General features: G+C 36.9%; 1 protein-coding gene across 2 annotated transcripts in view; it reads right to left on the reverse strand.

Moving 5' to 3' along the window:
- Window positions 1-27871, reverse strand: part of MYO16 (myosin XVI) — a 400031-nt gene that overhangs the window by 107253 nt on the left and 264907 nt on the right. For both annotated transcript variants that reach the window (XM_072849888.1, XM_072849887.1), the window contains exons 17-21: window positions 18588-18699; window positions 15052-15169; window positions 14224-14295; window positions 13467-13608; window positions 4785-4857 (exon numbers count right to left, since the gene is read on the reverse strand). In XM_072849888.1, the coding sequence (XP_072705989.1) occupies window positions 4785-4857; window positions 13467-13608; window positions 14224-14295; window positions 15052-15169; window positions 18588-18699 (517 nt within the window). The remainder of the gene's footprint in view (window positions 1-4784; window positions 4858-13466; window positions 13609-14223; window positions 14296-15051; window positions 15170-18587; window positions 18700-27871) is intronic.

Below are 27871 nucleotides of genomic sequence, written 5' to 3' on the forward strand. Positions count from 1 at the left end.
ACTTAAAACTATCACGTCATTTTTCCTTGTTAAAGGCTGAATTAAGATAGTAAAGCACTGTCCCTCATCCTACGGGGACGAAGGAATGCCCCAGCACTGGGAACCACAGTGGGAGGTTCTGCATTCAAGTCCCTACGTAGTGTCATAGCTCAGTGTGCACCAGCAGCTGCCTATTCCACAAGCTAGTACAGAGGCAAGCAGGACCATCCGTCTATGCTCTGGACAGGCAAAACCAAAGAAGGCTGATTTCTTCTGCATAAAATAAAATATTGGAATGCTCCTTCAGACTGTCCGAATGCAAAAACTTGAGTGCGTGACCTCCCATTTGCTATCACTGAGACTACAATGACTGTAGAAAAGTTAAGTCATGTAACTTTTATCTCTTCATATCCATCCATCTACAAAATAGGCAACATGAGCTTACATTTGGATAGCTAGAAATGGTCTCATGGCTGAGGCAATGCAATTTAATAAAAAAATATTCTGTTATGGCTGTTTTGGCTAGGAAAGGTCACATGTCAAAATTAAATGAAGCTCAGCAGGGTTAACTAAAGAAGTAACATGCTGAGAAGTTAAAACCTACCACACCTAATAATAAGCATAGGTGAAAAATCCTGTGAGCACAGCTGGGTTGCATGAGCTCTTCTGCTTCACCAGACTCTGGTCTGTGATTCTGTCAGTCCTTCAGGACTCTGAAGTCCTGAGTGGGGCAGGCAATGCTCTGTGCTCTCGGAGCCAGCTGGCTCCTATCGCGAGAGCTGTGCTGCACAGAGCTGCCACGGGAGCCATCCCTCTCCCAGTGCTCTGCTGCATCACACAGATAATGCCACACATACTTTAATGGGCATAGAGTTGAATGGGAGTCAAGAGACACTTGACTGTTTCCATGATCTGCGGTCCTAATTCCTATAAACCACTCATATTTCCTATAAAAAGGAGATATATATATTTTCTTCTGCAAAACTGAAGAGGTCTACAGAGGCAAAGTACCGTGCAAGAGCTAAACATGTTATTTAGCAAGAGCTAAATATTTTTTCAGTTTAGCACTTGAATTAGACATCAGAGAGAAAAGACTACGAGAGTCCATTTTATTTAACTGCATCATTGCTCTTTATGAGGCTTCCACAACTACAGACCTCCATCTCTGTAGAAAGACCTGACTTTCTGCAGGGGGAAGAAAATCTACTCTTGGTACTCTAAGGTCTGGTTCTTCTCCTATAATACAGTTTTCTTATAAACAATTAGGGGGAAATTATACAGGCAACTTTATCAGCCTTCCTTCCTGCTTATTGCTTGTTATGTTCATTTGCTGTGAGTTCTTTCCGTTTGTGTTGCATGCTCTTGTGGTCAAAGAATATACTAGCATAAAAGTATAAAGAAGATAGCAGCATAAAGGTTTAAAGAAATATCAGCATTCCTTGACTACACTATTTGGAGTTGTGCTGTGAGGGAACCACAGGTAAGATCTAACCTAGCTTTAAATAAATGTAGTCCCTCTCAAACAAGGTAACCTAGGAAAACATTGAAAACTGCCCTTGCTATTTTTGGTAGAGCACTTATTTTTCCTGAAATGATCACAAAATGAAGGCCATTTCTGTATAGAATAGGACAGACAAATCTGTGCTCACTTCTGACCATGTTCCAGTGTGGCTGTATACAAAGCTGTTCTGGCACAGCAGGTATGCAGCTGCTCTAGGAAAATGCTGTTCCCAAGCTAATGACCGCTGCTAGGAAGTGATTGTAAATTGTAATTGGGGTGAGCTAAAAGTGTACTGTAGTCATTTACCATAGCTCAGCTGATGAGCAGTAACTCACTGAGTCCTGGTAATTTAGAAGCTTTCAGTCTTTATTGAGCAATGACTCCCTCAGATTGTGACTTCTAAAAACACTGTCCCCTGTCTTTCAGCTTTTAAATTTCATACCAAAAATCGCAACTCCACTCACTACCACTTATTCCATACACTTATTTACTGTTATTTTAGATTTACGTGTCCTATTTTTGCTAACATAAATATAATGTATCACATGTTCTATAAAATGAAGGCTTACTAATGCTCACCAAGTACCAGGAAAACTGAACACTTAATTAATACTGGTTTTGACTTCTAATGCGTTCTTCTTTGTAATTGTCTATAAAACTTTTCTCCTTGCAAGTTGTCAGTCACATCATCTTGCCTGCAGAAGTTACCAGATTCTTGGTGTAGACATAATTAACCTTACTTTTCTAGTTCTTTGACATCTGTTGTCCTATGCATTGTTCAGGAACCATTTCTAGACCAATTCTTTGTTTGCCTTTGACATTTCAAACTCTAATGCCTTGTCATTCCAACACACTCGCTGGAGTGAACAAATTATTCTACCTGGTTTATCCAGCTCTCTCTTCCTGAACCATCTTCAAACACAGTCTATTAAAATGAATTGCTTAAATTGACATGTGATTTAGTATCATATTGCTCTCTTAATTATGATATTAAACTGTCTATCAGCTAACCTGATTTGAAGCACCAGAAAGATTCATGCAGCTGCTTGGAATGTCCCCAGATTTGGGCAATCAGGAGGTTTTAATCTTTCTTGAAAACAGCTGTAATCTTTCTTTTTCAAGAAAGCAGGCAAACAGGTATCACAAAGAATGCCTTGTCTTACACTGATTTGAAACAAAAGGTTCATTTTCCCCAAATTACTTTTGTAATGCCATTTTAATACATGTTAATCTAAATGTGATGAAAAAGTAATTTTTATGGCTCCTCCACTGTTTGGCTGTAACATTTAATGTTAATGTTCTGCAATCACAGGCCTTGACACTGGGCATTTTTGCAGACATGATGCAATGTTTTGCAGGAGGACCCTATCTGGGCTAACCAGCCTGTTTATCATCAGGGTTAACGAGCCCAGGCAGAATACTGAACTAGGCTAGACTGCTAGACAGCTCGAGCTTTTGAGCGCAAGCTGTTTTGGGTATGTCTGCATGATTACATTGTGCCATGTGGAGATACAAACTGCTTCTCTTCGTTGATGCTGCAACCTATCACTTCAGGAATCAGATGTGTTAATCACATTACAGACTCCATATAAAAATGAACTCTGTAATTCCCTCACCTCTAGTCTATCTTTTCAGGAATGCAGTTCAGTAGTTTCTGAGGTAATGACTCAGAGTATTACTCAATATTACTCAACAAAATGCATTCAGTCCAGGTGAAGGGACAGTAAGTGTCTCTTGAAATACATTTATTTAGAAAAAATAAAATAAAAATGCAAAGTTGACTTTGAAATTATCATGTTTGCTATGCAGAAATCATAAACCAAATTACTTTTTACTCATTTTTCTTTAAGTCTCATATTTTCTCTTCAAGCATCCTCTGCAGTCACTAAGCAGAAAATGACTTACCCCAGAAGTTGGAATTCATGGTATTTCATGATGTCAGTTGCAGAACTTATATGAGTTTCATGACAAAAACCAATGCAGAACAGAGTCAAAGGAAAATAGCCAGTAAGTCCCAAGATGCACCCCTCTCTTTTGAGAGGCATTTAAAATGCATAGAATACTTTATCCTTATTAATCAGTAGGTTTTATGGATTTTTTTTTGCATATATTCAGGCACTTAAAATGTTTTTTATTTTTCACTTGATATTTTCCCTCAAAGTAGACATTCACACTGAGTAAATGACTATGAATATTGGCACATCAATAGTCCTTAATCCAGCAAGCTTTCAAGCAAGGCAGAACTGTAACAGCAAAAAGAGTTTTCTGAGAGGGGAACTGGAATATGTTTTATTGCATTCTTACATGCTCTTTTGAAGGTAGAGGTAAGCTCATCCTGTTTGTGCTTTCAAACATTTGGAAATTGGGTAGCCACGTAAACATGCTACACAAACTGAACTAATGTGGCTCTATGACTTCTATTTCACTAGAAAGAAAAAGTTGAGCCATAAAACAATGGATTGACTGGGATGAAGGGGCAAATTCTGATTTCAAACAATAACAGGTCCTTTGTTGTTGCTGATGCCATCTCTATTCTTTTCTATGCTTTGATTTTCTATTCTATGCTTTGATTTTCTTCTGCTGCATTACAGAATGAATGAACAACTGAACAATAACTTAGACATCTCTTTCAGCATGTTGTGTAGAGTTGCTAATGCTTTCTGAAATATGTAATTCACAAGAGCTTTGGTGTCCAGAGACTAATGTTGAAGGTGGGCAAACAGTTCCATAATTTTCAAAAAATGCTTGATATTTAAATGGATTTTTAAGCATACAATGAGCTAAAGTTTAATTTATTTTCCATGGATGTAATTCGATTTTTTAAAAAGTCACATGTTGTAAAGTCACACAGAGGTCAATCTGCCAGTAATGGCACTTAGCATAATGTAGCATTTTCATTCTATTTTTTCTCCAAGGCATCTGAAGACCTTTTGATCTTTCTTCCAATCCAGTGTATTGTCCTCCTACTCACTGACCTAGTTGAAGTATCACTTCCACAACCATGAAAACAGACAACACTAAGTATTTTTCTCAGATTGTCTTTCAGTGCTGATCTGAAAGTACCCCTCTTCCAAATCATTATGGTAGATGTTTACTAGATTCTTTTAAAATGATGAATAACTGTACAAAGCCCAGGTTTTAATTCAGACCCATACAGGCAGAATGGGAAAAAAGTATTTTAAGAGCAAATTTTCTCCTCCATGTATGTTTATATTCTGAGAAAAAAACTTGTTTTGGCTAAAACCCAAAACCTTAATAGAAGAATTAACAGTTACAGTAAATTCAGCAAAACATAGCCACTTACCTGTTCGAAAGTATTATTTTGAAATTCTTCAAATCCAAAAATATCCAGTACTCCAATTTCAAATACCTGGTCACTGGGAGAAAAAGGTATTGCAGATAATAAGAATTCAAGCAAGCAAATAATATACCTGTTGTTTCTGACAAAAGTATTTCTGTTCTAGGATGAAAGCAGGCTGTATTTCAAAAACACAGTCTGAATACACAAGCAGGCCATGTATACAACAGAATCCTAAATTCTACCCACCAACCTATTATATCAAACATAAATAAAAAAGCAGGGTTCAAGATTGTTTTAGCAGCCACTTTAAAAACTAAATTTGTAAGAGAAGGAAAAAATTGTAGCTTCTTTAAAGTCCAGTTTCTAAAGGTGTAGGTATCTGTTCGCTCAGATGAGGGATAGCCATTTAGGGGAAGTTTCAAAATTGCTTGGTTGCACTCAGTTACCCCTTCCAGTTTATATTTCTTTGACAGCCAGAACTACTCCTACTAAATGTACTTCAAGGGAAACCTGTTAAGTCAAAGTCCTCTCCGTGCCAGCATTAAGTAGAGACTGCGAGCTCAGGCTGCACAAGAGGTTACATCTCTCAGGGGAAAGAATAGTCAGGATTTGGGCATGAAGAAGACAGATGTTTCTTCTCTGTATACATAAAAGAGTCCTTGTTGGCAGTGCATCTAATTTGTCATGTGCCACTGCTTGCATTCAGGAAAGGGCTATTACTTTGGCCCAGTGGAAGGATTAGGGCAGGGCAGTCACCTAGGATTTGGACAGAAGAAACGGGAAGGGGACAGAGGTGTTATTATTCTGTACTTACTTGGAACTAAGTTATTGTAAACCTGATCTGGAGAAGAAACTAAGTTCACTCCGGGGAGCAAGATTAATGTTTTGGGATATCCTGTTGCCTGCTTTGGAAGGATTTGAGAACTCTATATGAAAGGGCTGGGCTCACTGAGGCTGGGCTTTTTCTTTATTTTCTTCACTGTATCATTAGACAGAGAACATAAAAAGAGGGTTACAGTAAAAAATTTGTTGCAGTTTGCCTATATGAATGCAGTGGGACTTTCTTCAGAGTGAAATGATCTGCCAGCAGGATGAAAGACTTTGCACTTTAGCCAATGGCTCTCTGGAACAGGAAAAATCAGCAAAGGAAAAATCATTCAGCTTCCTGAGGAAGGAGATGGACACTTTCTAAAGCAGATGAGTTTTCCTTTCTCTTTGCCAACATAATTTGTAAATGTATGGGGTTATATGTATACAAATAATATTGCAGCCTGCTGTTTCTGAAATCTACTTTTCCTTCAACATTTTTCTTCCATGTTCCATGTTTCCTCTATGTCTAAACCTATGTGCATATCAGGATATAGACATAAAGGAGAAAAAGGTGATCCACTGCTGAAGTACTTTAGCATAGTTCTATTACAATCATTGTAAACACTACCATTTAATTAGGCAAGGATCCAGCCCTGAAAATAAATTCCCATATAACAAGCAAAAAAAGTAAAATCATAAAAAAATTGAGTACTACAAAACAAGCTAGGAAAAACAATCCGGAGGGACAAGCAGAGCCTTCTTCAGAAATCATACCGAAGAAGTTTGTCTTCATTTCTAAGGCATACTAGTTCAATGCACTACTGATCGTCACAAGACTGGCTATGTGCGTAAATGTCAGACATAGAGAGCTGCATAATAAATCCAGTCTAGAATGACTTTGTTGGGTAGGAGAGGTTATCGTGAGGTCGATTAGCCTCCAAGGGAATTTCCACAACAAGAAGCATAAAGATATATCACCACCTCCATCTCTAGCAATGAGTGCAATTTAAATTGTGTTTTAAAATGTAAGCCTCATTCTCAACTGTTCCTGCTTAGAGATGGGTGTAAATTCCTTGTCACAACGTCTTTTCAACAAAACCAGTCCATTTGTATAAAGAAGAATTAGACTTTTTGAAAAAAAAAACTACCTCAGACTAATATTGAAAAGCCAGAATTATTATGTTATTTAAATAAGTTTTGGGGAAAAAGTAGTTCGGAATTTCAGAATACTTAATAAGTTTTCATTCTTATTTTATTATTTTGTCATTTATCTATAGCTTTCCTTATAGGAAGGCAGAACATGAAGTGCTTTGTAGTATTGCACAACAGCTGAAACACTGCATTATATTTCACAATTATTAAGAGCTACTTAACATGGATGGAACAGCTTATCCCTTCTCTGTCTGATTCAGTGAATAGATTTGAGGCTGGATTGCTTACATCCCAGTTGAGTGCCATGACTGCTATTTTGTCATATTAGTCTCTCTTACTTTTTCTCAAGGAATATATAAACATTTGCATAAGGAAAAGATCTAAACAAACTGACTTAATTAATTATTACAAATCAGGCAAAACAGGAACCTGGCCCTAGTTTCCAAACCTCCAGGTAAAAGCCTTAGCAGCCAGCCTATTGCCTACCTCAAATGACATTCCTTATCAAAACTGTGATATTTCCAAGAAATATCTTGATTTGCTGGAGATGCATTTGTTGACAGGAAAACATGTCATCCCAATTTTTTTATGAACTCCTCTTCATAATTTTGGCCTTGTATTATTAGAAGATGCACACACTACTTGAAAAGAGCTGGAGGTTTTACATAATTAATATCTTGCCTACAGGGCAAGTATAACAGAACAAGGCTCTGTATCCTATATCTGTATCTACAATAGTGACATTTTATTACTACATGGTGGCATTTATTTGCAAAATCTCACCAAGCATGATAGTAATTTTCTGTATTAAATTATTGCCCACATTTTGAAAATTAAATAGCAACAGGCAGTACAACATCAAAATTAAAAGCATTGGTTTATATCTGGCTACAAATTACTTTGCTTTGTTTTTTTCTTTCTTCTTGTCTTCCTCTGTTTTATACCACTTTTCTTCTCAGAGGGAGGGTCCATATATGTTTTTCTTGGCTAGTTGTCAAGCATATTAATTCCAGCAAAATTACTTTCCTTAAATTAATCATAGCAGAGATTCCCAAGGCAAAATAAAGCATGAATGATCCCATGTTTACAAATGAAAGGGCATGTCACCAGTGTCTAAAAGAACAAATATTAGAAAAGAGCACTTTTTGTTCTGAAAAATCCCCTTATTTTACTTTTTTTTTTTTTTGGTTACTAAACATTACTGACACTGTTCCTCATTATGTTTCAGATATTCAATACTTACTATGTATAAATAAAACACCTATAGTTTTAGTGGGGACTGAGACTTTGATTTCAAGTTTCACAATATTTCCGAGCATAGAAATTCGAAAAACAGCAATTTGCCAGTATTTGAAGAAGATTTTTATCTCTTAGACCAGTCCATAGCTGTGAATAGTTAAAAACAGGCATGGATGTTAACCATAACTCATTTGATTTTTGTGATTTACAAAACAGCATTTTGACTGATAATATTTTACAATGTCTCCAGTTTTGCCTTTTTCCTCAGAATGACATCTCTGTAAAGATGTCCTTATAGACTAGAAATACCTTTTGATCTTGTACACTTAACAACTGCATTATAAAGAAATTACAGAAAAACTCTTGGCAACTCCTAAAAACAATACACATACACCAGACATCCTGTCTGATGATCTACTGTCTTGGCAGACATCTTGCCATTCATCAAGAGATGCTCTTGACCCGTTTGCCATTCCTGGCAAGGTGAACAGAATTCCCTTTACAATACTTCTGACCCAATGCTTCAGACAAACCTACAGGATGTTATTTGATCACTCTTTTTCCATCCCAGATGGTTTTCAGCTCTGAAATCCATAGGGTTCATTCCCATTGTCATTTTTTGTAATCTGCCTGCATAAAGCAGTGAGGTGAATCTGTTGAGGCAGGATGATCTAATGTGCCTTTCTATCTGCCCCAGATATAACATTTCTTGCTCTTCCTCCAACTTCTGCCAGTAACCAGGAAGGAAGCCAGGAGGCTTATGTCGGATCTGGATAAACTAGAAGTGATACTGATTAATGAGGAAATATTTCTAGGATTAGATTAAGTATATAACCTAGCCTTCAAATGAGGACCCTCAGAACCCTACTTAAGACTCCCTCAGCTCTCCTAGCGGGACAGATTACACCCATTGTCATAAATACAGTTCTTGAAGGGAACAGGCTGAATGCTCCCAGTTGGATATGTTCATCTCAAACAATTACTAAAACAAACCAGTTTCTGAGACTTTTGAGAGATATTTTTCTGATATTTTTTTAAGATTCTGAGATTTTTGCTGAGACTTGGTGTCATTGCCACATCTCTCAGTCATCTTGCTCAACAACTGTTATTTTTCTTTTAACTTTACCTTACCCGGGTGTGAGTGGTGCAAATAGAGAAGTGGTTGGACACAGCGGAAAGAAACACTGGCTCCTTAGCTGGCAAACATTTATTTGAGTGACTTGACAGGTATAGCAGGAAGGGAGAAATAATTTTGCTAATAGTCTCAAGACCTATAGCCCCCTCAATAGTAGCGCATACACTTCCCCAGTTCTTTAAAGCAAATTTGTTCTATGCTTTAAAAAATGGCATTGTCTTGTTTAATGAAACACTGGAAATGATCCAGACTGGAGCAGATATCAAAATATCATATTATGCACCATATTGTATGAGATGCTTTGTATTGTTTGTCTGCTTTAAAGATTTCCCTACCACCACATATAGAGACAACTCTCATTGTGCTGTGGGTTCATGTTCTGAACAGGAACACTCTTTCTGTCCTTCCTGCATTGCCAGCACCCTTCTACTGGGTTCAACAATAGATAAATAAACAGTTTAGTTTATGCTCTGATTTTTTTCTTAAGCTGGGAAGATTTCTATTTCAGAATACCCCTTTCTATAAGTCAGATAATGTGTATTGAGAAGTTTATAAATGAGACTCCTGAGATCTTTCCTTTGCCCAAATAAGTGTTGCCACTGCTACTCTCTGGCAATAGTTGAATTTCACTGGGAATGAGATTACACTGTCAGAATACACAAGCTTTCAGAAAATACCTATTTAGAAATATTCTATATGCGCTATTTGAAACAGAAATCTCCTGCGGCTGACCTGGTGATACAGACAGAGGATATAACTGAATGTTAGCTTTTTTTGCTTGTCTGTAATACAGCAAGCATATTGGCATTAGCCCCATCTTCAGGCCGCGTAAGAGAGAAACTCTTTGCTGACTCGCTAATAAAACATCATCCCTTGTACTTACTAGCACGCAGGGAAGACAATATCAAGATTTTCTCAAGCATATATATCTAATTAGCTTGTTTTTCATCAGAAAAGAAAAACAATGTTTCACAAGAGTTCACAGACACTCTTAAGTCCCCATAAATGTGAAGTCCTGTTGCAGAATGAGTCAGGAGTTGTTAAAACATCATCTTAAGACATTTTATTACTAATATTTGGATCACTAGATCCAACTTTGCCAACGTGCAAACAAGTACCTTGGAATGCCACATTTAGGCAACCGTGAATGCTCCAGTCTCTTTTACCTATAAAACTGAAAATCAGCATATTTATTTGAATGGAAGTAAAACAGTAGTATACTTGGAAGAGTTAAGAGTCTTGGGAAGAAGTTCACCTAGACAATTTTTACAATAATAAAATCAGTAGAATAGGAAATCATTATATAAATGAGTAAATATAAATACTAATCATTAAAAAAAAAATTATAAGCACCCATGAGAAATTTTAATAGCTTTCCTCTAACCCCATTCTAGAGGCCAATTACAGACAAACAGTTTCTCCCCAGTGAATTTCTTTGAAACAATATCAAGATGAATAAAGTAATAAACCTCAAAGGTACCTTGCAACCAGTCCAAACTAGCATCCATGGTTATAATTTAGTTCTAACTAGACAAAATCACAAGTAACTTTTTATGAAGGAGAACAACATTTCTGAGGGTGTATTTTCTCTGTCATTTAATGAGACTGTCATTAAAACTCTTGCTTTATATTTATTGGATAGTATTATAAAGTAATAAATTTGCTGGATTCTGGCAACACTTTTATCCTCTGTACTTAATACCTCTAGAGCTTGGTCTTTGCAGCTTTTCAAAGAATTGTCTCCCCTTCCCTTAGATCTAATGGCAATCATCACTTTTACCTTTGCCTGAAACCAGCCACAAGCTATTTCATGGTAAATATAAATCAATATTAATGACCAAAGTCAAGTAGCTTCACCATAAAAGTTAAACCGAGGTAACTAGTTTCCTCAAAAATGCCAAGATCAAATGTTTCACAACAAGAGTTAGTACGCCAATAAATCTAATTTTATTGCTTCATAAATTCTCACTGAAGTGGGATGGAAGTACAGTTAAGCTACCTCACAACAAAACAAGAGAACTGAGTTAGAAATCTTATTCCAGGTTTCTGATGAAGGCTTCATCCCATCTGATAAGTAGTAACTGTGTAGGTTTCCGACCGGGGAATGAAGTGTGGCCTGAAATGTATCAGCCTTATCTAGCCACATTAATTAATGTCTTTGGTGGATCTTTTAGCAGAGGTTTATTAAAACAGCACCAAACTGGAGGTATAATGCTGCTATTTGATAGAATTGCTCAGATGTATATGAAGTAAATCTGAACCACAAATCACAGATTCATGCAATGACTCGCATTAATCCAACTTGCATCTTAAACTGTGCTATGCCTTGATTTACTACTACAGGTTATACAATATGATCAGGCTGGACCAAAAAAAAGCTCGGGGTAGGGGAGGTATTTTCTTATCTTAAGCTGGCTAACTCAAGTGAGGTTGAAATATCAATGAAGGATAGTCAACTTCACTTTGACTTAAAATAAGCTATTTAGCTTCAAGTTTGGAAACAGACCTGCAGCTGAATTTGGCCTGCTAAAATTTAATAAGTCTTGTCAGCACTGCCAATATATCCTGAGCTGGTTAGCTTCCTTTAGCCAGACTAAATGAAGAACTCGTGTTTTTCAAGCATAGGGATAATATAAAACTATTGTAAATTCCTCATTTCTGACAACATCAAACAGCTGTCCTGTTTTAGCTAGGACTTAGAACATCACATAGTCTTCAAGTTACCACACAGGTAGAAACAGTTTCACTGAGAAGTATTTCCACAAGGTAGAAGTCATCTCAGTCACATACGATTGCACTAAAAGGAGTCTACAAGGTAAACAATATACAAACACCTTTGACTTTCATTATTTGAAGATCCTATGATACCTAGAAATTATAGGTTTACATTCTTGAACAACAGAGATACACAACACCCTATTCTGAAAGATTGTGAGATATCAAATTTCAAAATTGCAAAATTACACATTGAAAACCTATTTCAAATAATTTTAATAGATTTTTAATATACTGATTCCAGATTTCTTCCTCAACGACCACTACAAATGAGCTCACTGCAATTAGGAATACCTGAGCTGGATTGTTGTCTGTCACAGACATGCAGTGAGCTACGCCCATGTTCCATAAATCCCAGGAATTAATGGAGAAGAATTGAATGTGACCACATGCCACTGTCCTTCCTTGTTATAAACACAGTATTTCAAATTAGGACATGGATTGGAAAGTTGCTCTAGCTTGCTTGTCCAGGTGCCTGTAATTGTAAGGGGCTGTACAATCAGAAACAGACAAGTAAAACCATTCTGTGTTACTGGCAAACCTTCCTTTTGCCTCCAGCAGGAAGCTAGGCACTCTGGTGGTATATATAACGATGGAAAGCTTTTATGTGCAGAAAGCTCTGAGTTACTCAGGCATGGTAGCTTTTTCTGTTAGCTAAGCCTATAGAAGAGAAATGTGATTTATTACTAATTGGTCTACAAATAGGATAGGAATAAAAAAAAGATTGTGAAGTCTTCAAACTCTTAACAACTCTAAAAGAGGGCACTTGATAAATATTTGTCCTGTGAAGCCAACGCAGATGTGACATAAGGAAAAAATGTTTATTCTTTTTTGGAAGTTCCACATCAGTCTTTTGTGGGTTTCCATTTACGAATAATGCCAAGACATCTTGTACTTAGTGTTTGTAAGAAAGCTCATCTGAGTATGTGAGATGCTGAACCTTGGTTAAGTCACATGCATGTGATCACCTAATTAGGTCTACTGTTCTTAGTTTGCTACTTTGACTCTATTGAGACTTCTTTTTTTTTTTTTTTTTTGTTTGACACACATTAATTAGCATTCATTTTTTCTAAGAAGCCATACTGTATAGCAACAGCATCAAATTTAGCAGATGATAACCTAGAGACATCCAGAACATTCTTAGAACATTTAATTCAGTGAAGTTTAAATGTTCATTTGAAGGCCTTTGAACAAAATTCTTTCTTTAATACCCTGTGCTAAGGTCATGCTTTTGGGAAGAAAGAACAAGAATATTCTGCACTAAAAAAAACGCCAAACAGCTTTTTGCTCATTGAAAGACTTAGCTCATTCTGTACTGTCAACTCTTAAAAGGCTACTAATTCTAACCCCCAATCTAGATTACTGCATAAAGCACCATGTCCCCCTACACAAGCAAATAAATAAACAAATATGTTATCGAGGAAACAATTTGAAGGAATGGCCAGTGATTTAAAGATCCAAGCATCACTGTCATGCTGTCATAAAATGCTTTAAATGATGGAATTATGTTTCTTTTATGGATCTGGATTTGAACAGATAATGGCACACCTAATAGTTTGTAATGGCACTCCTACCTGCCAGTCTCATCTTGATTTTGAAGGTAGCAGTTGATTGTGTTGACTAAAAAGCTAAATAAACGACCATATAGAGATTTTGCCAAGAGATCCCGGTAAAATTCTGCAATCTCTATAGTGTGCCTCCGTACAATCATGTCTCCTAAGAGAGAAAGCAGAAAATGCAGATGAAAGCATACCGTAAAGCTCACCTTAAGTGATTTTAGTTACAGTAAGTCCTTCCACCTTTTTTACTTCTCTTTTGCCAAACATATACATGGTGTTAGTTTTTTTCTGAAGCTTTCAAGGAAAGATGAGAAGATTGACAACAGTCGCAAGATCTTCAGTTTGGAAACATGTACCTTTGTACTTTTTTCAATAGAAAAGGGTATGTGTCCCACACAGAACTAGCATTTTACTGAAAAGAACTTTTTCAAAACTTTTTTTTTTTCCCCAGGACATTCCTGTTGACTTTAGTTCTTAGTATTAATATCTAACCTGTTATCTTGACACACTTTTGTAAGATTAATCAAGTTAGGAGTCCATCAGCATCAGACTGCGAAACTGCTTTGCTCCATATTACAAAGACATTTCTAGTTCAGTGGCCCAGTCTGACTTATTGCATGGCAGATAATCCTACATATTCCTCAGAGAGAAAATTTACAAGACCATACAAGAAATAAAAAACAAAAATTATCTGCTTTTAAAATTCTCAAATCAGCAGGATCAAAATGCCACCAGGTCTGATCTATGAGAATGTAAGCTTGGAAAATATTACCTTTAAAATACTGAACATCAGTTGTTAAGGCTGAAGCAAGCTCATCTGGTGAAACCTGCAGCATCCCTGCCACTGAAAGGAAAAGAGAATTTAAAGAAAGCGTTATTTGTGTTCTACTGCTTATTTTATTTTTTATAACATTTTCTTATGTAGATGCTATTTTTTAATAGTGAAAGAACCCACACATTAAAGAAAAGAGTGCTGTCACAGGAGTAATCAAAATTAATGAACATACGAAATCGGATTACTATAATCAGCACTTTGTGAAGTTTGAACGTATCTGTATATTACATTACAGCTTGCTTTCCTCTTTAAAGATTACTCAGGACTTTCCCCAGGGCTTGGCAGACTTTCTCTCATATTAGAGTTAAGGTATGCTACTTATTGACATTCTGTATCCATAAGCCACTTTGAGGAGATTTGTTAGTGACCAAGAGGGCAAACTTCAAAGCATGAAAACAAGAGACCCTTTTAAGACATAGATTTTGAATGTAAGGAATTCAATTCAATGCAAATTGTTCAGCTGTTGACAAGCAGCACAAGAGCATTTTAAAAGAAGACTGCCCAAAGTGCACTGTACAATTTCTTTTGGCAAACGGTAGCATTAAATATGACATTGAATTAGATAATTTGCAATACTAGTATTTTATTTTGTCCCATAAAAATCTGTATTTATAAAACATCCAAGTCAATTGGATACTGTCTTCCCACAGTAACTTATGAATTTTCAGAAGACTTTTTTTTGTGTCCCTGGAACTGTGTTTCCATCTGTTGGTGGATCGGCGCAAGCACCCTGATCGCGACGCTACAAGGTCACGTCCTGCTGACCTTGTTCCAGTAGCTGCAGGTCTGACACGAATGCTGTCTCAGCGTCTGTCAGAGCCGTAAAGCGAATGTCTCCAAGATGCAGAATTGCTGAGAGAATTACAAACAGGTTCTCCACCTCCTGTACATATTTTATGCAGAATTAAAGATAAAGAAGAGATCTGTTGGGCACACCAGTGAAAGGCAATGCTTTATAAAAATACAAATTCTATTCGTTTGTATTATTGGCATTTGCTAAGTTAAAAAGTATACTAGTGTGAACTATTTACAGGAAATTTGGATTTAGAAATCAAACTGGAATCTATCTAGGACATGAAACACCAAGATTACCTTTTTTTTCCTTTTGTTTTAATGTAAATCACATTAACTACTGAGTTAAGAAAGTTTTTCAGAATGTGGTAAAAAGTACTGAAATATCTTTAACGGATGCATTATTTCTGCAAGAAATAAACGTATCTTCTCCATAGAGAATTTCCATCAAGACAAATTCTGTATCTGGGAATAGCAAGGTCTGTTTTTTCCTCAGCCAACTGCATTCACAAAGTGTCTAGCTCTAAATTATAACAGGTTCCTGGTAGCATAAGCTGTAGTTAAGGTCTAAAAGAAACAAAAGCAACCTTCGTTACCCACACACTTTCCCCCCATGATTGCATGCTATGTTCTGATGCCTCTAAGGCTGTGAAGCAGTTATCTTTAGGGCTAGATTATTCCTGGCCTCATTTTCACCACAGCAAGAAGAGAACTAATTTTATTGTTTGTTTTTTTAAAAAATGTTTTTAAATTCAAGCAAAAAAATGATCCATGAAATATGAACCAAAAATGCTAAGACATGCAAAACATTGTGTGTTTTTGGATGTTTTTTTAAGGTCAGTTATATAACAATGGCGCTCCTTTAAAATTATACAACAGGAAACCTGATATCCACTATAGCATTACATGACATTATGAACAGCAAAGTTAATTGATAATTCTTGAAATATTTTTGAAAAATAATATTTGGAACTTGATTCTACTGCAACACTAGAAGTGACAGTAGGAAGTTTCACTCACTGGAATTTGCAGAATAAGATTAAAAAATACACTGGAAATGAAATATGTAGCCAATACATCCCCTTTATTCTCAGGTGACTGCAATGAATTCAGAACACACCGAAACCAAGCTTGGATGACTTTTCATCAGTTTTCAAAAGCAACAGGTCAAAAAAAAAAGCTTTTCTTCTTCTTCTTGTTCCTTTCTCTACTAAATATGGCTGTCATCAGAGGACTTTTAAAAAAGCTTATAGTCTTTCTGGGATACAGACTACAGCACTTCCAATGCTGTTTAAGCAAGTTTGATTCTCTAAACTACATTTTAATACAAGAACTTCAATCTCGTACTGTATGAAATAGATGTAAATAGGGCAACAGTATATTTTTCTGTGACACAGTACCAAAGCTGGACCTTAAAAAAAGCAATATATACAGGCAAAGCCTGAATAAGATAGCTCTTACAATAGAAGAACTGTCATGCTAATATGGCATTCAAGCTAGGGTGCTATACCCTGTTTCTTGGGAAGGCCTCTTGGATGGAATGGCGCTCTAGTATGGATACTTCTTGCTTGTTTGTTAGCTTGTTCAGAACTGGTTTGGGGATGACTGTACAGCACTGAATTGCAGCAGGCTGTGATAGCTGTTTATTCAGGTGATTTTGGTAGGGCCTCGGGTTTAGTTCATGTTCCAGATTCTCAAACACTTTCTCATTGTGCTCTAAGATGCATGTTTCCTCAACTTTAAAACAATCTTTTAATAAACATTAACATACTTTGCAAGATATCATTAAAGACTGCTAAGGAATGTTTATGTAGTTCTTCAAAAAGATAATCTACTCTATCATTAAATGTGGCTAGATGGTCAAGGAATAATACATACAGACCGTCCCATGTACCTCAGAGGTAATGGGTAGAAATTTTGGGAGATGTGTTCTATCTACATATTCCCCTCTAACCTCCAGCATAGGAGATCACCCTGCAGTACTCTGGAGCTCCACAGATTTCTAGCCTCCTAAATGATTATTCTAATGCTGCCTGGATATAGAGGGACCTTGAAGATGGTTTACGCTTTTCTGAGAGGCAATTTCCTTCCTTTCAAGAACTCTGAGCAAAGTGAAGTTGAAGTGCTGGATCCAAAAGAATACTGTATTTTTCCTATGTAAAGTGGTCTCAGACAGTTTCTGCAGGCTTCTAAAACATGATTCATTATGCATTCAATTATTTATTTATGGGCTGAACCCCTTCCTCAACAGAGCAAAAAGGTTAATAGAGTAGAGAGATCCACCCATCCGTGAACACTGGGCTACATGCAGAACTGCCTGGAACTTTTGCTACTGAAGTCTACAGGTGCAGAGCTTGAGTCATTAAGAGTAAGGAATAATTCTGTCAAATATAGCCATATGTGTTCAATTTTGTACATGGCCATGTGAATATTCATGAAAAACCCCCTACTCTTTACATGAAAAGGTGGCATAGGTTACCAAAGAACATTTGTTACTACCTTAACTAGGGAATGCCAAACAACTACATGATGTACCATCACCACAGAAGTCTACCTCACACCTAAATAACAGCTTCAGTAGACTCACAATTTTTTTTGCTGATAGCCCTTGATCCTTTTTTATTACAAGTGTTGCCCATCTGTCATCTCTTATGATAATCTAGCATACTGTCACATTAACTTTTCCTCTGCTTTTTTCTTATGATGCTAAATACCATGTAGCGGTAAAGAAGTTTTTACCTCCTTCTAGAACTACTGTTGCTTATGTATTTGTTTTGCAGAAGTGTCACAGCTACAGTGTGCTAGGTAGCACATACATATGTAGGAAATATGGAGTTTGTTAAATATTCTAGTATCCTGAAGGGAATTACACAGCTTACTTGAGTTCTTATACTCAGCCCTCCATTTCTCCTGAGTCCCCTCAAAGCTCTGTCCTCCAGAACCTCTTCTTGATTAATTTTCCAAATTATCTTCTTCGTTAGCTTTATAGGATTAAAGACAAACACCAGACCCATCTTCTTATTGCGTTTTGGGGTTAAGTCAGCTCTTTCAAGTTACCCAACTCTAATTTTTTTTGACTAAATATGTATTTACTTTTTTTCAGGTGCTGCTAGCAAAGGCATTTGGAATGTGTGTTTCACAAAATTAAAAGGGACAGGGAGATAATCAGGAAGAAGAAAAAATTCCTGTGGGTTTTATGAGGTTTCTGTCATATGGGATGTAATTTAATTGTTCAGAGTATTATACCTTGAAGCTGTTTTGTGAATCTTTAAGAATGAAAAAGATTTACATTGTTGGTGCTGTGTCTAATTAAAAGTGATTACAGTAATTTCCCTGGAGTGAACTAGTACTGTATATTGTTTCAAGGTCTTAACCAACAGAAAAAAAGAAAGACAGAAAGGCACTTCTTTTGCACACAAAATATTATCAGTGAGAGTTCCTTATGGCTTGCTTTTAACTAAGTAATATGGTGATTTTAGCCACAAATAACATAAGCTTGTGTAACTTACCAGGCTATTGAATCCCATATCACCTAGAGCTTGTTTTAGTACAGCTAATTTCTCCCTGTTTTGAGGGTTGGCTGTTAACATCGTCTCTTCCAGTACAGTCTGGCTTAGATACCTGCACAGAGGAAAAACAGCATATAAAGTATTTACAAGGCTGGTGCACAGTCAAACTTTTGAGGTTAAAAGCCAGCTTTGCCCTTCTAACCAGAGGTTTATTACAGATTTTTCTCAGCCTTTGGAGGGAACAGTACCAGTGACAGAATACTCCGCATTTCTTTCCTTAAGCTTTTGCTTAAGGCTCCCCACCGCCAACTTTAGCCCTATATGTAAGCTAAAACATCAGATTTAATTTATACTACTGAGAGTTTTGCCATTCTTGCGCTACCAGAGATTCCCCTTCAGAAGGAAGATGTGAGGAGATCCTCTGATAATTCTGACTGCTTTAAATTCCCCTCCTGCTGGCTAGAGAATAGATCAGCTCTTATCTGCCTGATCCCATTATGATTATCGCTCCCTTAGCAGCTGAATGGGTGACAGGTATACTCAGCATCTCTTAGAACAAAGTAGTAACTAAGTACATAGAGTAGTAAGTGTACAGCCCTTAAGCTGTACTGCTTTGCACACTGTGAAGCAAAAGGAAATTTTACAAACCTTCCCAAAAATAATGATTAGAAAAGAGAAAGAGAGACACCTAGTGCAGCAGCTAACTCAGGAAAGAAAAAACAGAACCAACATAAAGAGTAGTAGCACAAAAGAGAATAATCAGAAACTATAATACAACAGACTATTGAAAAGAACAGCAATCTAACCTCTACAACAATGTATTTTGGCCTTCTTGATACACATGTATGGGCCAGATTTTTAAAAGAATTCAGGTATCTTCATACAGCTGAAATCACTAAGAATGAGGTGTCTGAATATCTTATGGGATCTGATTTTTAATTACATCATGCTGAGAATGTAAATAGATGTTTTATCATTATCATTAAATTATCATTATCATTAAAATACACATTCATCACACAATCTACAATCTTCACAAACGTCACTTACATCAACAAAAGAACTCCCCACACCTAAATCAAAATAATATCGTCACAACACCAACAAAGGTGGACAATTTACACACACTCCACCCCTCATCCCTTCACCACAATTACAACAACAAAAATTCCCCACAATTATTCTGTTCTCTAATAACGTCCATCCATGATCCGTCACATAAAGATGGGTAACAATACTGGTTTAATTACTGACAATTCTTGTTCACAGTCCCATTCTAATTGCATTATAGAGGAGACACGGTTTCAAAATAAAACTCCTCTTACCACAGAAAGTCTGGCAACTCTCTAGTAAAGGTGGTAGCTCTTGTAAAGGTGGCCTTTTATGTGAATGTGTGTAGCTTTTAGAAACACGTGGAAGAAAGATTTAGTATTTGCACTTTTCTAACTGCTAATGAGGTTTATGAGGTATACGCAATGAAATGCGGAGCACATTTTTAGTGGATTGATACCAGATTTACCAGTGTGGATTTCCCTTGGAGTGATAATGGCATAAGTTACCCCAGCAGGTGGGCAGAGGAAGAACGACAGGGGAAAAAAATGTGTGCCTGGGTGCACAAGCACTTTTTGCACCCACAGGACAACTCAGTCAGCAGATATCTCAAGTACAAACAAGCCTCAAATCACAGCGGCTAAAGCCGGTGCATTAACACGACCTTTGAGAACGTGAGTCTGTAAGCATCAACGCCAGAGCTCTGCACCGTTTCCCTGAGGTTACTAAAACCATTAATTTTGTCCAAATCAGGTAGATACAAATGATAGCACAGCTGTCAAATTAGCTAGAGCAGATGATACAAAGTATATGCCAGATTTATGTTTTTTTTCTGGGGCTTTTTACATTGCCTGTGTGTTTCAAAAGGAGGCTAGAATACATCAGATAACTGAATCTGGCATAGAACCTACTGCTATAAAGGTTAATCCAGCAGAAAATTTTCCACTGTTCCTAACTGCTGCATGAGCTTATACCAGCTCAGTGTTGTGCATCATGTGTTGGTAGCATTTTTGATCCATAATTAGGAGATTTACAGCAGCATCTACTCTGCTGTCAAAATATCCTATTGTTGAATGGCTGGAGGAGTTGGAAGCTTATGGCCATTTCTGCAAAGAAGTCTCCTCTCGGGTGTTCTCCCTGAATAGCTCTTCGTCTCCCTCTCTGTGTACTGAGCGGGGAATACTCTTTCCTGTCCTGTGAAGAGAATATTGTCTACTTCTCTTATTTAAGCAACCCCATTTAATTAGCTCTTTTTAGCATAGTTAAATTGCTAGTGGGTATCGGCATAGCAAAAAGGTATGTGAACACTACCAACACAGGCAGTGGCATAGCAAAGTGACCCAGAACACTCATTCCCTTGGAGGAAAGAGCTGAGCTGTGATATGAACCAACACGCGGCAGTTCTTGCCTTCAGCGCAAGCACTTCTTGCTGATACAGCAGGGGGCAAACTGGGTACCCGCCAAACCAGATGCCTGTGGGTCCAACAACCCGTCCACAAACTGCAGCATCTGCCGGGACATGCCTATTGGAAGAGAATCTGACTTTCCCAGTATAAATCTCCTGCAGATTTAATCAGCAGATGTGCTGGTGCCCTTGGAAAGGGCTGCAGTTGGACATTTTCTAAGGTGCACTTGAATTTAGGATCAGTTTCCCCAGTCTAAAAGCAATTAAATTATTTTATAACATGTCACGCGGACCACTCATTTTCCAAACTATTTAAGGACTAATGAAACATGAACATTGCATTGAAGATATGCACATTCAACTGTTATATGTTTATAATATAAAGTATATGCATATTAAGGATGGATTAATTGTATAGACTACTTGGAACTGTTGATGGATATCATAGAATTCCCCCAAAATGCAGAAAATATACAGTGTAGCAGAGTAGGGGTACAATATACACTAGCTGTACAAGGAATCACATATTTCAAATTATTGTTAAGTTCATTCTACCTCAGAAACATAGTGACATTTAGATAGAAATATAAACAATTTCTTTTGCTTGTAAAACAGTTCCCTGGCATCTCCTTCTTTCCACCTTAAAGGCCCTGAGGATGAAAAGTACTTGAGACACCCTTTGTATTAATATTACTACTATCACCTATTTATGCTTAAGAACCAGAATCCAGAACCAATTTTAAATTGTCGCCTCTCCTACAAAATAAGGAAAGGGGAAAGAGATGTGTCACAGCCAAAAGTCCTAATAATAATGAAACATTCTTTCATTGCAGATACATCATTATTCCATAAAATGTAAACATTTTTTCAATATGTATAGCTTTCCTCATATTTATAGTGCATTTTTATCTTTTGACATTCAAGTGGCCTGGAGAGAATTGCATTGCTAGTGATGAAGAGGGATTAAACTGCTTAAAATTTCCATTGTGAACCTACCATGGAGCTTTTAGTTATTATTTTTACTTAGATTTTTCTTATTGCAAACTATAGTGATACAGCCATCATATTTATGAAAAGCTATGCTGTTACTAGAGTATGTGTAATGCTCCTATAAGTTTCCAACAAGGTAGTCTGTGTTCAAATGCAAACCAGACCTGGTGACTCCTGAATTCTTTGTTGCCAAAAATTTTAGTAAAAGAGGTACTACTGCTATACAAGCCAGAGCTGATGTTCCATAATATCCAATGCATGCAGGCTGCGCACCAATTGTGGACTTACTTATCATAGTTTTATTAGCCTTACTGACATATCTCTGTGTGCAAATTCATTCTGCAAATGCACATTCACATTAGCTTACTGGAGCTTTAGAAAAAGATTCTCAGATTTTGGCTGAAGTTGAGCCTTTCAGTTGAAGGTAGCTGCTCAAACAAATTATATTTATATCTCTAGTAAAAGTGCCGAACCAAACCATGTATGCAGTTCTAATAATTAACTCCTTTCTACTGACTGTCTAACCATTTGTTTAAATGCTACCACGTCGACATTTGCATTGGACTAGTACTCTCGACAGACAGCTTATCAGCATACAAAAAAGTTTTAAGGACATGTGATCTGTGACTGTTTATTTCAAAAAAAAGAAGAAACTTACTGATCCACAAAATAGGGTTCTTTTAAGAAGATAAACTAATCAATAATTGTAGTAGAGTATAGTCACTTTAAGTAAAACACAATGCTGCATTAGACAGACAATTTCTTGAGAAATGTAAAGGAGACTATCTACATAGGTTTTTCTTTATGCTTTTTCTTCTAGCAGTTCTAATTTGCAGCATTGTAGTATTCTCATCCATTCTAGTCTCTCAAAGATAAAAAAAAAAGACTAGAAGAAAAAAATCAATGGTGGTAATTTTTCAGTATAATGCTTATCATAGTATACAATTTTTCAACCATCATTCTAATGACATCATAGATCAAATTTTCAGGTAGGGGTGTGACTGGTGTGCCCAAGAATATAAAAAAATACTTACTATGACATTAAATTCTTTATGTATTAAGTGCCCATGTAAGTCAACAATTACCGTACCTGTTTACCTTATCATTCTCATTATAATTGTTACATATAATCATAATTTGTATTATTCAACTTATACCTACAGTAAAGTTCATAATTTTGTACATACATTTCAATATGAAGAAGAAATACATAGGAATAAATGTCAGCTTACCAATACTGAGTTTTTGTGACATACGCATATTCCAAAATTTCTTACATAACCCTACTTTTTAAAAACTTTCTTTAAGGTAATATTGTCTGCTTAGATGACTGAGCAAATAACAAGGAGCAGAGCCTAAAAAGAAAAGTTTGACTATCAGTTTGCTGCTCTGCCAAAAACTCAGCAAAGCAATATTTGATTTGGATTAAATTTAAATTCATTTATTTTCTTGTGAACTGCAACCCAATAACATTTAGTATCAAATGAAGTAATCTGCCTTATTCAATATACACAAAACATGACATTTCATTTCCTTACAAGAAAAGCAAAGGAAATAAAAAGTAGGACTCACAAAATTACTACAGAAGGCAAAAGTGTCTTTTTATTCTGTCTTTCCTATTACAACTGTTACGTTTTTATAAAATCTGTGAAGAGATAAAAATAAAAATAAAAAAGTTCCACATATGATAATTAGGGGATTTATTTGGGAAGAGGGTACCCCTTTTCTGGTTACTGTCTCATAGTCAGCATGACCCACAGAAAAGATTCTGGAGATTCCCCATGCGGTGTGTCAGGCAGTTAATTTCAAAATGAGTTCAAAGCATCTAGAGCACGAGGGGATATCGAACCTTCATGTTTCAGGTCCGAGGTAAGAGCTGCAACTTCCCCGTTAGCTCATGCTGAGGTAGAAAATCTTAGCACAGTCCACTCAGTAAGTTTCACCTTCTATCAATAGGAAGCTCAAGAACACCACAGGCTTTCAAAAATAAGTTTTTCTTGATATTTTGAAGCATAGTCAAAGCAAAGCCAGAAAACAATCACCTTTTGGCCCTGGATTTACTCCCCAATCTTGAAATCTGGCTCACACTCTGATCAGAATTCAATATACCCATAAACTTCCCGACTATAGTCATCAAAGTCTACAGACCGTGGTTATCAGCTTTTCAAGGGAGATCTGAACTGTTGATGTATGCCACATTGGGAACTTTTCTGATCTCTAGCAAATAAAGGTTAACAAATAAATGATACTTTGCACTAATCAACTCTTTAGACAACTACAATGACAAAGTACTCCAAGCTGTATTGTTTGTAGTTAAGTGTGAAAAGAAGACCTTGGTACACAATGCCGACCACAGAGATCCCAAGGCTTGTCACAGTGACCCTGTAGTAGCAAGCCTTCCTAAGGATAGTTAGAAACTTTGATATTTCACTAACAGAGTAAATAAGGCATTACCAAAACACTATCCCAACACCTAACCACTTTGCATTTGTAAAATCTGACACTTGAAATGTTCAAGTATTCTATAAAAACAGCCACTTCATGCCATGTACCTATATACATTATTGCTGTTTATCATACAGAAATATCTGGTTCATTACAGTGGTTCAGCTCATATCTGACAGTGAAGCTGTCTGAAAGAGATTAGTAGGTTGCGTCCACTTCATCAGAAATTCCCTTTTGTCAGGACAGTTAAAGTTGGGTTCCAATTAGAGAAGAAGAGGAAGCGTGGTTTTGCCAGATGGACACTTCTTTTCAGAGGGCTTTCCTGAAGTAAGTACATTCTGTCATGAATAATTAAGAGAATTCTTGGTGGGATTATATCATTAAGTCATTCTAAGGCACTATAAAAATTTAGGATAAAGCGCTATGATAAAGAAAAGGGATGTTTTTTTTTTTTAAGTTAGCATCTAGCTGCTTGCTACTTGACTCCTGTCCTGATAGGCAATGAGTGCTGACACATCTGTGTTTTGTTGTAAAGCTTTCTGGGCTATAGCAGGCTTGATATAAGGGAAACATAATACAAAATTAGTTGTTAGTCTTGAACTTTATTACACCTGATAACTCAGTGCAATAAATGTTGCTTGTGGTAATAAGGATTTCACCAATCACAGTTAACCTCTTCAGTAAAAAAGCTCTGGTTATAGGCGAAGTTTCATTTTCTAATTGCTTATACTCAGAACAATTTACCCATTTGAGGTCTCAGAGTATTCTAAAGTTTCTGGGCTGTGCTCAGACTAGAAACAGAGGACATATCATCTTTAATACAAAAAGAAAAACACAGTAGCAAGGGGCTGAATAAGGTTATTTATGCTAGTTTATTCATCAGAGAAAGTGTCAGAGACCAGATGAAAGCACATTTTGTCAAGGAATTAAGCCAAACATGAATGAGTACTATAAAGACACAATTCAACGAAGAACAATTATAACATAAGACAAAGGGATAACAATGTACAGATTCAGGACAGGTAAAGGCAGCGGATCATCAGAAAAGCATTTATCATAAACTAAATGAGAGTCAAGTATGCCTTGATATTGCAAAAAATTAATCATCATATGCAACACCCTTATTTACACATGCCAATATAAGAGGCATAAAATACTTAGCATGGTAAAGCTTCAACTGGAGTATTCTGTGTGATTTTGGGCATCCCATTTCAGGGAAATCAGGATCAGTTAGAGAAAATCCAGAGGAAAGCAATAGAAAAATGTCTTAAAAAAATGACATAGAGCAAAAGACTTCCTTAAATGTAGCCTACAGAAGACTGAGAAAAATATTGCAAAGAGGAAAAGTCCTAGTCCTTTGGGCCCAAAACCATGGACATGGAAATACCACTACTTTACACAGCTGACCTGAAGGACACAGAAAAATAGCACAGTAGAGCATGAAACAGATCTTAGAGAAATGAGCCAATTTCAAGGAGATGCAAAATGTGAAGGTGCCGTACTAGAACTAATATGAAGATAATTTCCAACACTCATTTCTGGATTTTGATACTGCATTCCTATCAAGTTTGCAAAGGATATCAAATTGGGGGGGAACAGCCAATATGCTGGAGGGTAGGGCTGCCCTTTACAGGCTGAAGGAATGGGTCAACAGGAACTTCATGAAATTCAGCAAAGACAAGCCCAAAGTCCTGCAGTTGGCAAGGAATAAACCCTTGCAATGATGAGCCGGAGAGCAGTTCTGGGGAAAAGGCCCTGGGGGCCCCGAGGGCAGTGAGCTGGGCAGGAGCCAGCAATGAGCCTGGGCAGCAGAAACGGCCAGCAGCATCCAGGGCTGCATCACCAGGAGCAATGCCAGGAGACTGGGGTTGTTTCCCCCTGCCCAGCACTCACTGTTAGACCACTTCTACATATTGCAGCCAGCTTTGCACATGCACACACACACACACACACACACTACACAGAAGATATTGCTAAAGTGGGGTGAGATCAGTGGAGGGCCATCTCAGTGGCTGGGGCTGGAGGCATCATGTGGGAGGCTTGTTGAGTGAGCAAGGCTTGTTCAGCCCAGGGAAGGGAAGGCTCCAGAGACACAAACGTCCTTGGAGTTTTTCAAGACTTGACTGGACAAAGCTCTGAAACACTTGATCTGATCTCACAGCTGGGCCTGCTTGGAGCAGGCGGTGCACTAGGGACTTCCTGAAGTCCCTGCCAAAATGAATTACCCTATGATCCTGTGAAACACATTTAACTTATTTCTCAGATCTGTCAGGGGTTTTTTGAACCTCATATAAAAACAGTAATTTTGGCCACAGAAGAGTGGGAGACCAAGAAAAGGTAGGTCTCGAATTGTTGGGAACATTACCTTGACCTTTGAACAGTTCCTAAAACATAAAAATTGAACATAGCTCTTAGAGCCATAAGATATCTGAGGACAAATAAGTTTTATTTAGAAATTTACATTGTTTAAAATCTGAAGAGATGACAGTGTTCTAAAATCAGAACAATCTTAAACATCAGAGCCCTACCAAAGGATGAGTCAAAATAGGAAGTGAGTATTTGTGCACTGCAACTCCTCTGCTTAGGTCAGCAACCCTTTTCACTAGTTTATCTAGTAGTCAAAATAGCACAGCATTATTATTTTATGAGGAGAAAAATATATTCTCACTTTGGAAATAAATATTTGGACCCCAACTTCTAAATAGTCTTTCTTTTTTTAAAATTTTAGAAATCTTACCTTTTAAAGAAATTAACTTTAAATTTTAAGAAAAACTGATATGAACAATTTACCATCAGAAAATTTCCAGACACTTTGATCACTTTCTATGAACCAGAAACCAAAGGAATTTTTTTTTAGGATTTTTTTTGTATCTTCAAAATATCTGGAGAAATAGTATTATTCTAATTCAGAAGATTTCCATCTGTTGTTTTAGAAAGAGCTGGGGCACAGGGCCAAACTCCTGAAATTTAGGAAGATATCCCATGTGAGCTGTATCAAAATAATTGTCAGGATACATGCTGTGACCACCACTAACATCTCCAAGGTAATTCAACTTAGCTTGATTTTATATCTAGACAATAAAGGGTTTGTACCTTCCGCATGAAATTATGCATTCATAAGTCTAGTAGGATGACTGAAAAATAATCCTTTCTTGCACAAAAACACTCAGGGAGGAAAAGATTTTTATTCTACTGGGCTTCCAGGTAAAGGCATACACTAAATGAGTTCAATCTTACTTTATTTAAATCTTAGTTCTTATGTGTATGAAGTGGGGAAAAAGATAGGGCGGAAAGTCACTACAGAAACTTGGCTTATTCCAAATATCATCCTGAGGCAGAAAATCACAAGTTTAAAGATTCAGGAATGATAGAATCATCTTCCTGGTAAGAACTG

This window comes from Ciconia boyciana, chromosome 1, assembly GCF_034638445.1.
Source record: "Ciconia boyciana chromosome 1, ASM3463844v1, whole genome shotgun sequence".
NCBI classification, from domain to species: Eukaryota; Metazoa; Chordata; class Aves; order Ciconiiformes; family Ciconiidae; genus Ciconia; species Ciconia boyciana.